Source organism: Heterocephalus glaber, unplaced genomic scaffold, assembly GCF_053883595.1.
Source record: "Heterocephalus glaber isolate CG9 unplaced genomic scaffold, H.glaber_assembly_v1.0 deba00001452, whole genome shotgun sequence".
NCBI lineage: Eukaryota > Metazoa > Chordata > Mammalia > Rodentia > Bathyergidae > Heterocephalus > Heterocephalus glaber.
This window is the reverse complement of record NW_028258302.1, coordinates 5,951,425-5,964,703: the sequence shown is the minus strand read 5'-3', so window position 1 is coordinate 5,964,703 and position 13,279 is coordinate 5,951,425. Positions and strand designations below refer to the sequence as shown.

At 46.6% G+C, this 13,279-nt stretch overlaps 2 protein-coding genes and 1 long non-coding RNA gene across 9 annotated transcripts in view; 1 reads left to right on the top strand and 2 right to left on the bottom strand.

Moving 5' to 3' along the window:
- The window catches only part of Inpp5b (inositol polyphosphate-5-phosphatase B), a 51,983-nt gene extending 50,595 nt beyond the window's left edge, over positions 1–1,388 (bottom strand). For 6 of the 7 annotated variants that reach the window (XM_087215246.1, XM_087215247.1, XM_087215248.1 and 3 more), the window contains exons 1-3: positions 1,311–1,388; positions 557–639; positions 100–194 (exon numbers count right to left, since the gene is read on the bottom strand). In XM_087215246.1, the coding sequence (XP_087071372.1) occupies positions 100–194; positions 557–613 (152 nt within the window). In that variant the 5' untranslated portion in view covers positions 614–639; positions 1,311–1,388. Of the gene's footprint in view, positions 1–99; positions 195–493; positions 640–1,310 lie in introns of all 7 variants that reach the window. The other variant, XM_004851002.4, reaches the window with a different exon arrangement.
- Positions 1,389–3,324: 1,936 nt separating this feature from the next.
- LOC147827194 (uncharacterized) lies at positions 3,325–11,728 on the top strand. The gene is made up of 2 exons (XR_015452733.1): positions 3,325–3,580; positions 11,372–11,728. It is a non-coding gene; the product is annotated as an uncharacterized LOC147827194 (long non-coding RNA).
- The window catches only part of Sf3a3 (splicing factor 3a subunit 3), a 25,610-nt gene continuing 19,549 nt past the window's right edge, over positions 7,219–13,279 (bottom strand). The window contains exons 17-18 of the mRNA XM_004851004.4: positions 8,553–8,608; positions 7,219–7,515 (exon numbers count right to left, since the gene is read on the bottom strand). Of these exons, the coding sequence (XP_004851061.1) occupies positions 7,438–7,515; positions 8,553–8,608 (134 nt within the window). The 3' untranslated portion in view covers positions 7,219–7,437. The remainder of the gene's footprint in view (positions 7,516–8,552; positions 8,609–13,279) is intronic.

Sequence of the window (13,279 nt, the reverse complement as noted above, 5' to 3'; positions counted from 1 at the left end):
ATGATTCAGAGCCTGCCCTGGTGGGATGGCTGAAGTCGAGCCTGAGGATACAGACTAACTGCATGCCCCCGACAGGTGGAGACCAAGACCCTCACTCACGCATGCTCCTGACCCCTGTGTTCCAGGCGGTGGCGCACGAGCCCTAGCAGGCGGCTCTGTCTGCTGTCTCCCTCACACAGTACACCCTGTACTGCCTGCTGCTCAGAGTCAAGGAAAACCAAAATCTGAAAGCTGAGGCCAGGCCTCTCCAAATCCAGCCCACTCTGCCTTCCCTGCCCTTCCCCTGTCCATCCCCTTCACTGTGTGGACTTGAGCAAATCACTTCATCTCTCTGAGCCTTCCTCATTATGATCCCCAACTTCACAGGGGTTTGGGAGGAGAGCTGCATATTTTAAGCAGCAGGCAGAGAGTCCAGGACAAAGCAAGTACTTTGTATAATATTGGTTTCCCTCTCCCTGGACAGCTCACAGAGCAGAAAGAGAGTGCTAGACACCTTCCATTTCCTTCCCAAGGCCAAGGCAGCACCGGGCTGGCAGCTCAGAGCTGACAAGGATATGATGATGCAATATTCTCCCTCCTCCAGAGTCTCCTGGATCGCCACAGACTGGTCCATGCCGGCCCCTGCTGAGTAGACTCTCCCTGGGGGAAGACAGATGAAGGCCCCCTTTGGTTAAAAAAAAAAAATTATCCTCAAGGTGATCTAGCTGCCTTAGGATGTTTTGGGCCAGGAAAGAGGGGTTTTTGTGAAGAGAGAGGGGGAGAGGAGGCCTGATCCTTCTCCCTCAAATATACCTTTTCACATTTTTAGGGAGAGGGACCTCATCTGTTTCCCCTGGTCAGATATGGAATTTGTTGTACCATGCTCTGTTTGGGAAGGCATCCACTGGTTCCTGAGTAAGGTCCAGTCTCCTTGTTGGAAGTAGGGTGCCTGGTCCTGTTACTGCAGCGGGGGACCTGGTCCCCTTTGCTCCTGGGGGGCAGGGCTCTACCTCCCTTTTGAGGGGAGAGTATCTATCCTTCTGGAGCTTCTCTGGGAGGTGTTGATGGTGTGTCCAAATAGGATTGGGGGAACATTTTACCCTCAGGTAAGGAGGGTCCCATCCTGAAAGTAACCCAGGCCTGGTCTCTCCTTGCAGACAGGAAACGTGTCCCGTTGCTCTTTGCCCCTCACCCCACCAGCAGGCCCCATTGCATCAGCTGCAGGCCTGGGGTGTCCTGTCCAGTGGGTACAGGGCAGGGGTCCCAGGTGCGACCTTGCCTACCCTCTCCTGCCTTCCATTCACTCCCAGCACCTTGTCATTGCCACCTACCAGTACCTCCTGAGCTGTCACTGCTGAGTGCGGGAGTCCGTAGCCCTGGGCTGGGCCAGAGACTACATTTCCCATAAAACCCTGTGCTTCAGGATGGTCAACCAGCCTGCAAGTCCCAGCATGCCCTCCATTAACCCCCTAGATCCTGTGATAAACTGGGCTCCCTATTCTGGAAGGGTTTTCTAATGAATGCCAGAAACCTAATCCTCAACATTCTGCCATGAGATCTCGCTCCAGTCAGATTAGGCTACTGAGATACCCCTCTGGGCCTGCAGTTCTGAGGGAAGACAGCACTCCAATCTCTGGAGCACCGTGGTGCCACCTCACAGAAGTCCAAGCCTCAGGGCACATGGCCACAGCTTCCTGACCTTTGAAGCAGTGATTGCCTTGGCAGGAGGTGGCCAGTTTTCTCTTGGAAGAAAAAGGGTTTGAGGGGTGATTGTTGGACAGAGGTGAGGAGGGAGCCCCACATGCATGTGCCACTGGCTCCAGCCACCACACACTGTCTATTCCTGCCTCCACCTCCCAAAGCAGGCAAGCATGAATGAGATAGTCACATTTCTCTTGGGATCAGCAGACGAGGTGGTGGCCATCAGTGTAGAATGGGAATAAGCTTGTCCTTGGGGAGGGTCAGGTGGCCTACTTCTGGGAGCAGAGCAGGACTGACAGCAGAAGTGCTACAATATGTCCCAAGGGTATGGTTGTGCAGGTCCTCTGCAGAGCCTTGACTTGCAGTTCCCCAAGGGCCTGTGGGCAACTCCAAGACACCTCTCTCTGCTGTCACCCTGCACAAGCACATGTGCTTACTCATGTGTCCTTGGGACAAAACTAACTTTTTTTTTTTTTTGGTACCGGGGATCGAACTCCAGTCCTTGCGCTTGCGCAGCAGGCGGCAAAACCATTGAGCTAAATCCCTGGCCCACTCATGTGTCCTTGGAACTTGTAGAGGAAGGGAAAGCTGGCTGATCAGAGCTAGGGGAAGACAGATGTTAGGAAATGGGGTCTGTCGGGAGTGGGGCATAGAAAGTAGAAAACTCAGCTTAGGGGAGCCCATGAAAGAGAAAGACCTCAAAGGTAAAGGCCAGTCAAACAAAGTTTAGAGGTTAGGGTGTTCATTGAGGTTGGGGGGTGACAATGAAAACTGAACTGAGATTTGAGGGTTTATTAAAGAGAAGGGCAAGGGGCATGGGGCTGGGGATTTAGCTCAGTGGTTTTGCCGTCTGCTGCACAAGTACAAGGACCCGAGTTCTATCCCTGGTACAAAAAATAAAAAAAGAGAAGGGCAGAGTTGGAGTTCAGTGAGCGGTTCTCTGAGCTTGTGGGTCAGTGGGACTAGAAGAGCCAGGCAGGTGAGGTAGGGCTCGGGGCTGCAGGTTGCCAGGTTGGGCCATCTCACCTAAGGCTGAGCCTGACTTGTTGAGGACCAGGCAGAGCAGCCTGCAGGGCAGCACCACTGGGCTGGGCTCTGAGTCATTGCACAGCAGGCCTGGGTTTGGACAGGTTTCAGTTCCTTCCTCACAACTCAGGCTGCTTGGGTCTGCATAGTGGGACGTGCTGAGTTGAATTAGCTGGATAAAGAGGAGTGCAGGCACAAAGAAGAGCATAGGGGGACAGCTAGTCCTGGGCCATAGCGTGATTTCTCCCAGCATTTGAAATGCAGCCTCCTCCCTTTATAATCTCTCTCCCCAGCACCTGACTGTACCCAAAGGTCATTGCCCTTCCAATGGCCCCTCACTGCTCTTCACCTCAGAGTGGTGCCCCATCATGCCCCAGCCCTGCACTTTGCAGCAGTGCTCCCCAGGCCCACACTCTGCTGTCTGGTTGGGGAACTTTTCCTCCTGGTAACACATCTCTCCGAGTCAGTGCATGCTGTGGCATGTCTAGGGATGGGATTGGGCACTGCAGCCTCACCCCATGGGGCTGTCACTCGGGTAACATGCTGCTTACATGGACAGGAGCCAAGAAGACCAGCAGAAGGAAAAGGAGAGGAGGAGCCACTTCGGCGAGTCACCAGCTCAAAGGTTACAAGTCAAGGAAGGTCCGGCGGAGCATAAGTGGAAGTATGAGGTCACAGCAAACTATAAGGCCATTCCAGGGCCCAGGAGTAAGCCTGGGTTAGAACTGGTCATAGGGTCCAGGAAAGGCTGGGCTCCCTGGGATGCAGATGCTACCTCTGAGCAAAGCAGCCCTGTGGTTACCACTGGCCTCAGACATCTGCTGAGGTGCGGCAAGAGCTGGAGAAAGTGAAGGACCAGCCCTGGGCAACGCAGGTGAGGGCTGGAAAGAGATCTGTTACTGCTTTGTGCAGATGAATAAACCAAAGCTGGGAAACAGGGGAGGTCAACCTGTAGGGGATAAGGGGCTTGAGGGGCTCAGCATTTGCTTCTTGGAAGTCATACTCTCAGATGGCAATATGAGGTAGGCACAAAGCAACCTTCGTCCTAGTAACTCCCCCTTTGAGAGTGAATGTGGTTGTAGGCATGGCAACGGCATCTGAAGCCCCAGGGGAGGCAGACTGGGAGCAGGTGCAACAACAGGAAATAGATACCAGGTGCTTCTGATTTGGCTTTATTTGCATCCAACCTCAGAAAGTGCTTGGAGCTTGAGAGTAAGGAGGTAAGGGTCTTCCTCAGAGCTCAGGCCAGGGAAACCCTGAGCCACAGAGATGGTCAAAGTCAGGGCTCACTTTTTCCAAAGGTTCTTAGGGTTCAGATTCCACCCTGTCTCTAAATTAGACCTGAGCCAAGAGCAGGAGGTAGCTCTCAGACTACAGATTCCTGGATCACAGGCTCTGCCTCCCTGGTCTTCAAGGGATCAGATCTGAAAGTGTCTGTTAAGCCTAGGTTTAGGTTTTTCCACGCAAGGTAGAAAAGCTGGAGGTGAGAGTGGGGGCGTTATTCCCATATTTCCTTCCAACCCTGGGAAGCTGAGCATAACCCAGATCCTACCATTTTCAGGGGCAACAGGGCATGGGTTCCCCTATCCTCATAGCTATAATCCTCCACCGTCCATCCAATCTGTGTATTGGTGTCAGCTGTCAGGGTGCTGTGACAGAGGACAGCCTGCAGGAAGACCTCTTCTGGGCTGGCCTCCTTCTGATGGTGGTAGTGCATGAATGGGGCTATACTCAGGATACAGGGTGCTCAGGAGAGGCTTTGGCTATAGGGGGCCCCTTCTCTCTCCATCTTCACCCCTCGAAACCAGAGCCTGTTTCCCTGTGGTTCCTTCCCAAGGACTGGTTCTGCCACTCAAGAAACAATTTTCAACCAGTCAGCACCTCTCCAAGGAGGTATCAGACTCCAAAAGCTAATGTAAAGCAGCTTGGGCAGATTGGGGGACTCTCATCCCAGTATCGCATTGGAACAGGAAGGTGGCTTATTTGACTGGATCAGGACACTGGCAGGCTGAGGGGGCTGTCCGAAAAGATTTGAAGGAAGAAAGGCCAGTGTCCTTGTCAGTCTGATGGCAGGAGCTGAAGAATTAGGGGGGAGGTAGCTATCATCCCAAGGATAAAAAAATATGTAGGAGAAAAATTTTGAAACTTTATCCACCCCTTGCTTGCCCTAATACATTGGTTACTTTTAGGGTGCGTGCTTTGCAGTTTTCCAACACCAGCTGACCTCAGGGGGAGGACCAGAAGGGAAGAGGAGAGAGATAATGGGTCCAGGCCAGACAGATCTATTCACTTCCTCTCAGTGGAGGGGAGTGAGAACTCTGGTTCCTGGGGAGGCTTCATCCCAGCTAGGATCGGCCTCTGGGCTCAGCAGAGGGTTAAAGACAACCCCAATACCTATCCTCGGATACTTCCTGCAGCTTCTCCTCTGCTTTTCTCCTTGAGCTGAATAAGTTGCTCTTTACAGTAACCATCCTGGCACAGGTTTGGACTCTACAGGTGAAGATGAGGTTCTTTACTGGCACTGCTGAGACTCAAACCCACAGCCTTGTACATGTTAGCCAAGCACTGTACCACTGAGCCACAACTCCAGCCTGGTAAATGTGAGGTCTTTAGACATAACAACCAAGTATGGACATATGGGAACTTCAAAGTCCACGAAACTGCAAAAATGTATGCACATGCCTATTTTTCTAATAACAAAGTCCACAGTTATCTTTGTATTTCCAAAGGAATCCATGATCCTAAAAAAGATCAAGAATGACTGATGGGCCGGGGATTTAGCTCAGTGGTTCCAGCGACTGCCTTGCAAGCAAAAGGTCCCAAGTTCGATCCCTGGTACCAAAAAAAAAAAAAAAAAAAAAAAATGACTGATGTAGCTGGGTATGGTGGCACACACTTGTAATCTCAGCACTCTAGAGGCTGAGGCAGTAGGATCACCAGAGCTTTGAGGCCAGCTTGGGCTACACAGTGAGTTCAAGGCCAATCTGAATTACATAGTTAAGACCTTGTCTCAAAAAAGAAAATCTCCAACCTCTGGTGATCCTCCTGCCTTAGCTTTCTGAGTAGGTGGAATTATAGGTGGGCACCACTGTGCCTGGCAAAAACTTTGAATCCCAGAATGTAACCAACAAACAAAAGAAGCCTTGGCTGCAACAGGTCAGACCAGGTTCCCTCTGAGGGGGTTCTGGCATAGAGTTCACAGGATGACTGCAATTAACCGCAGGGGTGATAGCAGGACTCCCCAGGGCCTGGGCCCACCACCCCTCCACACCATGAAGGGGCACTGCATTAACCCTGGAGTCCTAGGCACCCACTCCTGGGGCCTCTGAGGAATGGGACAGCTGGAAGGCAGCAGATCATTCCTTGCAAACTCTAATGCAGCTGTTCCAATAGGAAAGCTGGAGGCATGTCTCCCACGTTCCCCATTCTCAAGACTGACTTTTCCCAAACGGCAGTGTCTTCTTGTACCCCTGACCAGTCTCAGCAATGAGTTTCTGGCTGACGAAATTAGGTGTAATTATCTACTTATTTTGCTTTAGAAGCTCAGGCCCTGTAGAGGTTGTCCACCTGGGTTTTAAGTAACTGGAGGAGGCTAAGCAAAAACAGGTGAGTCGTTGCCCAAGGGGTGAGTTGGACCAGGAAGGAAAACACTGATCCAGTGAAGAGGTGGGGATGGTGGAATCTTTACTGCCACGGAGATGAGGAGGGCAATAGGTAAGTGTGAGGAAGATGGGCAGTTGCAAAGTTGGGGTCTCGCTATGTAGTTTAGGCTGGCCTTGAACTCACTATGGAGTCTAGGCTGCCTCAAACTGGTGTCAATCCTCCTGCCTCAGCCTCCTGAATGCTGGGATTACAGGCGTGCACCACACCTGTACCAGAGTTGGGATGTTTAAAAGTGGACATATGAACAACAAACTGAAGAGCTGACCACTGCGGGGAAAAGGAACCTTCTGGGGAATCCAGTTCTGGAGCAGGCACTGGTCTTCGAGGACTGGGATTACAGGGAGATCACTGCCTGGGTCTGGGGACAAGATCATTAGACACTTCTGCAGTCAGACAAGGCTGTTATAGAAGAGACAGGCAGGCAAGATCACCAAAGCCTCTTACTCTGAACCAGCAAGCAGGCGAAGTCATCCTGGTCCTGTTCCATTGTGTGCCAGGCTGCTGGCCCATTTCCAAACACTCGACTGCTCTCCACACAAATAAAAAAGGCAAGCTATGGGGCCACACCTGGTCCTTAGGAGCAGCCCTGGCTGACTTTGCCTAGGATGAGCACTGATGGAGGACTCAACTGAGGGCAGGGCTCATCCAGAGGTAATGCTCGCTCGAGGAAGTGGTGGCAAAGGGGTAAGGATTGGGGAAAGAGGTCAGGTCATAATTATTTAACATAATATATGTGGCATTAACAAGTGCTCAGTAAATCTTAGCTATTACAGTTGGTGAGGTGGGGGAGCCAATAAGAACTGAAGGATCACATTAGTCCATAGCTCTGGGCTTCAAAACAAAGACACATTCAAAACAAAGGCTGGTTTTATTTTCCCACAGAATTTTTTAATATAAAACAAAGATAAAACACATTTCAACTCTGCAATCTGCCAGCATGCCTTGTTTCTACAAGATGCATGCCAGACTATGAGACTACGTAGCAAAGAGTCTTTAAGAGCATTTGGTTGGGAGAAATAGAAAAAGCAGACCTCAGGGAAGGCAGAAATTGAGCTACATCCCTGAACACTACAGCAGTCCTTGTCTTTTCAGATCCTCATATGTTTTCTTATTTACAACATTCCCACTGGAGTCTTCATACTCTTCCTAAAAAGGAAGGGGTACACTTTGTGAGTTATATTCTCCAAGAGAAATGTTTGGAACCAATCTCCATGGCATACCCAGTTCTATGGCCTACTCTGGTATGGTGTCCTAAGACTGGTGTTCATCTAAGACAGCCTTTCTCAACTGAGGTGCCACAAAAGAGTGAAACTCTCTTCTAGACATCAAGAATCATACCAGTCAAGACCCATCCTTAAGGGTACCTGGGAAAAGAGCTTATTCAAATCACTTTGTGTTTACCCTGGTTGAGAAAGGCTAACCTAAAACAGCAGCTTTCAAATGGTTCTCAAAAAGCCAAAGTTTCTATCTAGGGGCCACAGTAAGGTCTGACAGTAAGGCCAAGAGGGCTGAGCTTCCCCACTTCCAGGGCAGGTCTGCTTTATTCTATTTTATATATTGGAGTTCTGCTTTACAGCTGAAAACGGTTTCGTTGCTAAAGAAATATTAAAAACCCCTGGCCGAAGAGACAGAGAATCTATAGTCAGTCCCTGTTGGGCTTTGGGTCAGTCACCACCATACTTCCTATGCCATGTCATCCTTAGGCTGAAACCTGCTGCTGGATGACAATCTCAAAACCAAAAGGACACCTCCCCATCCCTATGAAAGGATCAGCTCTTATTAGATGCTTTTTTCAAAAGAGACCCACTGTAGGATACAGATGTCTTTGTTTATAATTCCCTGTGGCAGGACAAGAGACTGAGTACTCCTGCTTGCCATTTCAAAATTTCAGTAGAATGCAACCTGTCTTTTTTTTTTTTTCAGTACCAGATTAAACTCAGGATCTTGTGGTTGAGAGGTAGGCGCAGTGCCACTGAACTAAATCCCCAGCCCAACAACCTGTCTTAAGACATAATCCATAATTAATATCCCAACTAAATTAGGCTTATATTTCAAGAGTCAATTTATAGACTCTTCACATTGCAGGTGTTACCGCAGTAAAGCAAAGAGCATTTTTCCTCCATTCTACATGGTAAGAGAGCTGTCATCGATGTTGTCCACAATGTCGACACACAAGCACCCACCTCAGTGTCAGGCTGCCACCGTTCTGAAGCCTTCTGCAGTTTCAGCTTGGCCCACACTACAGGGTGAGAAATGAGCAGCAATCAGATTGTCATCCCCCACGCACATAGCGTCACAACACTCCCCACCCCAGCAGGCTCCCTTGGGTGGCTGTGCCTTTGAGAATCTCATATGCCCTAAACCAGAATTTTGGTTCTGGGGCACCTATAAACAAAACTCCTTTTACTGCAAAACCTACCATGATTCTGATTTGCTATAAAAGAAAGGTGGATCGGGCCGGGGATTTAGCTCAGTGGTTTCGCCACCTGTTGTGCAAGCGCAAGGACCCGAGTTGGATCCCCGGTACCAAAAAAAAAATACAGGTGGATCGAATATAATCAAAGACCTCTTAGAATAAAGAACTGATATACTATAAGGAAATAAGTAATGTGGAACAAACAATGGAACTTACGGGAGAAAGTGACCTGTCTTAAAATTCATAAAAGAGAAAAAGGATACTAGATATTGTCAAATATGTTTAAAGTCTGTGCATATATTTCAAAAACTTCAGTGGAGGGCTGGGGATTTAGCTCAGTGGTGCTGTTGCTTGCCTTGCAAGCACAAGGTCCCGAGTTCAATCCCCGGTACCCGCCCCCCAACCCAAAAACTTCAGTGGAAAAAAAAGGTGAAATACTGTGGCCAAAGAGTCTGAAAGGAAATATGGCTCAAGACAATATAGACAATAAAAATTCTGAAAGTTGAAGAACAAGTTATCCCCTTGAAGATGAAAAGGTAAAGACATCTACTAAAGAATCACAGCTTCAAAGGGAGTTGATCAAATACCTGCCGAAGAAAGGACAGATACAAACCCACGGAAATAATGACATGAGTCTCTAGAATGGTGTCAGGAAGGTAAACTGTCAGGACAAATGCCTACACAGAATAGGTAAGACTGGTTGCTTCTAGAGAGGGAAGATGATTAAAGTATAATAGATACTGAGAAGGAAGAACTACTTGGTTCCTGCCTGTATTACCAAATTTCCTATCAGGAAGAACAATCTCTCACAAAATTAGAATATCATAGAAAATTAAAGCCAAAATGGAGCCTGGCCATGGTGGTACATGCCTGTAATCCCAGCACTAGGGAGGCTGAGGCAGGAGGATTGCCATGAGTTTAAGGCCATCCTGGGCTAGATAGTTTAAATACAGCCTGGATTTCATAGTGAGACCCTATCTCAAAAAACAAAACCCAAACAAACAAACAAAAAGCCTAAGATGGATGAGGAAATAGTAAATGAGATGATATATGAGAAAATGCTTAGCTTTGTGCCTGGCACCTAGATACTCAACTAATCATTTTTTCTTTCCTTGCTAATTGCTTTAAAAAAGTCTTCAGGCCCCAGATGACATGCACATGAGGAAAAAAATGGAGAATTTATCAATATTTTCTGTGACAAAGTACAGCCTTTCTTTGGCATATTCTTTGCTAGGCCTCTCAGGAATCTAATGCAGAGTGGTACTAAAATATTAGATGCTAAAAATGCTGTCATGACTTTCTAAAAACAAAACAAAGCAAAACAAACAAAACCCCTCCCAAAAGTACAGAGCAATAAGGGACACATTACTCTTCAGAAAAATCTGGAAGCCATTAGAAAAGAATGTAACCAGGGGCCAGGGATTTAGCTCAGTGGTTTCGCCACCTGCTGTGCAAGCGCAAGGACCCGAGTTCAATCCCTGGTACCGGGGGAAAAAAAAAAAAAAAAGAAAAGAATGTAATCACTGGGTGCCAGTGTGGGTTCACTAAGAATAAGTCAAGCCAAGTAACTGAATTTCCTGGTTTTGTCTTTTTGTTTTTGTTTTCAGTACTAGGGAACTGCGCTACATTCCTAGCCCTTTCAATTTTATTTTGAGACAGGGTATGCCTAAATTACCCAGGCAGTCCTCATATTTGAGATCCTCCTCCCTTGGCTTCCTGAGTAGCTAGGATTACAAGTGTGTGCCACTGTGCCTGGCAAATTTATTGTATTTTTTATTTTTTTGGTACCGGGGATCGAACTCGGGTCCTTGCACTTGCGAGGCAGGTGGTGGCACCACTGAGCTAAATCCCCGGCCCGGCCAATTTATTTTTGATGGGATAGTTGACAAAATAAAAAGCCACAGACACAGGATATCATGATTTTAGTAGAACAACTGCTTTTATAGATACTACCCCTGGACTTCATTAAAAGCATGTAAATCTGGCCGGGGATTTAGCTTAGTGGTTCTGGCGCCTGCCTCACAAGCGCAAGGTCCTGAGTTCAATCCCTGGTACCAAAAAAAAACCAACCATGTAAATTTATGCTATTATTATAAGACAGTGGGTGATATTTGAATTTAATGTTATTAGTTTATTAGGCACCATTTATATCTAGTTAGTATATTGATAAACTGTGTGACCAATCAATTAAATGGGAATTTCTTGTGGCAATTTCACACAAGACCACATTCTTCATTTCTTTTACCTAACTCTTTAAAATTAAAAAACAAAACAAAAAAAACACAGATCTAGAGCCATGCATGCCTCAGAGAGTGCATGCCTCAGTTCCAGGCACTTAGGAGGCTGATGGCAAATTTGAAGCCACCGTAGGCTATAAATTGAGTTCGAGGCCAGCCTGGGTTATACAGTGAGAACTTTATTAAAACAAAACAAAACAAAAAAAACCCAACCAAGTAAAACCAAAAAGCATAAATTTGTGTTAATAGTGGAATAATTAACATAATAAATTTATAAGTGAACTTCTTCATTTAAGAAAAAATTCAAGTGCAACCTAAGTGACAGTAGTGTGTCTCCCTTTCCTCCCAGAATCTCTAAGGAAAGAAAAGAAAAGCTTCACAGAATGATCTAAAACAAGGACAACAAAATCCAGGGTAAGAGCTGTACCAGTGGTTCCATCCTGAGAACATGCCTCCCCAGCAGCACTGAAGGAACATTCTACTTAAGGGTCCTACAGGAGTCACAGCTCACTGGATGCAGACAGTACCTGACCTTGCTGCTCCCACCTAGTGTCTTTCCTAGCCTTAGAGATTGGGAACTGCATATTGGTAGACTCTGAAAACCAAAGAAAGATCATATAGAAAAAAGGCAAGAATTGCCTTCACTGTATACTAAGGTCAACAGATACAAGAATGTGGAGGAAGCAAATGTATAAGAGTAGCACAGGTGGATGAGTATATTCTTTTTTTTTTTGGTACCAGGGATCGAACTCGTGTCCTTGCGCTTGCGTGGCAGGTGACGAAACCACTGAGCTAAATCCCCGGCCCCAAGGATGTGCATATTCTTACAAACAGAACAGAAGCCATGCATGAGTTTTTTTGTTTGTTTTGGTTTTTTTGGTACCAGGGATTGAACTCACGACCTTGTGCTTGCGGGGCAGGTGGTGGCACCACTGAGCTAAATCCCCAGCTCTTGGAGTTAGTTTTAATAGGATGTCTTCTTTATAACCAAAAGTCCCTGTGATGTCTACTTTAAATGCTAAAAAAAATGGGAGGGGGGGAAGCACAATATAGATTAAATAAAAAAGAATTATACCACCATTAGGAAATAAAGAAAATAGTAGGAACTTTCCTTACAATAGATTCAGCTCAACTGACTAATTCCTAACACTCTGTCACAGTCTTGTGGGAGTCAATAGGTACATACCACCTATTTGTTATGGAAAGACAGTAAGGGAGCCAGAGTTAGGCTAAGCACTTAAAAGGAATACCATCTGGAAAAGAGGGTGGGGTGATGATAAATTAATAAGCTATGAATGATCTATAGAGAATGAGAAAAAAATGAAGAGAGTTCAAGGAGGGAGGGAGGGTGGGGAAAAAAAAAGAGAAAGCACTGAGAAGTAAAATAACAAATGCTATGTAGAGACCCTAAAAATATCACAGGAAGCCATGATAGGCAGGAAATGATAAAAGAAATTTAAAAAGTGGCAATAAAAAAACATGCCTTAAGAGAAACTGATTAACCCAGATAGCTGAATAAAGAGGTAAATTCTGACTCTTAGGAAGCTTTTTTGTTTTGTGGTTTTTTTGAGACAGGTTCTCACTATGTAGCCCATGGTGGTTTTGAATTCACAGCAATCCTCCTGCCTCAGCCTCCCAAGTGCTGGGATTATAGGCCTGTGGCACCACACCCAGCTAGAAAGCTTTTTGACAAAGGTGACTTAAAAGAAAGCAGTGTACCTAGCACTCTTCAGAAGCTGAGGCAATAGGACTGCAAGTTCAAGCCCAGTCTGAGCAACGTAAGACAGACCTTGTCTCAAAATAAAAACATTTAAAAAAGTTACCTAGGCCCAGGGATGTAGCTCAGTGGTTTGAAAGTGCAAGGTCCCGAGTTCGATCCCCAGTACCAAAAAAAAAAAAGTTACCTAATTTCTCTGCACCTTACTTTCTTATGAACATGTGAGTGACCTACTAAAACATCTCTCATTTACCTACCAAATAGCAGGTATTTGATAAATAGTGGCTGGTGATGTCAATAAACTGAATAAAAACAGTGATTCTGAGACTCTGCAGAAGAGCGCAGATGTGAAGATGATGATGATGATAGCTTAAACTTAAGTCACAGAGTGCTGGATCACAGGCATGTGCCACCACACCCAGCTATGTTACTGTTTTTATTTCTCCCAACAAAGTGAAGGGCAAAAATGAAAAAGTAAGGAAGCTAATTAAGTAGTTAGGCAACAAGTCATATTAAAATTCTTACTACAAGGTCCCAAGT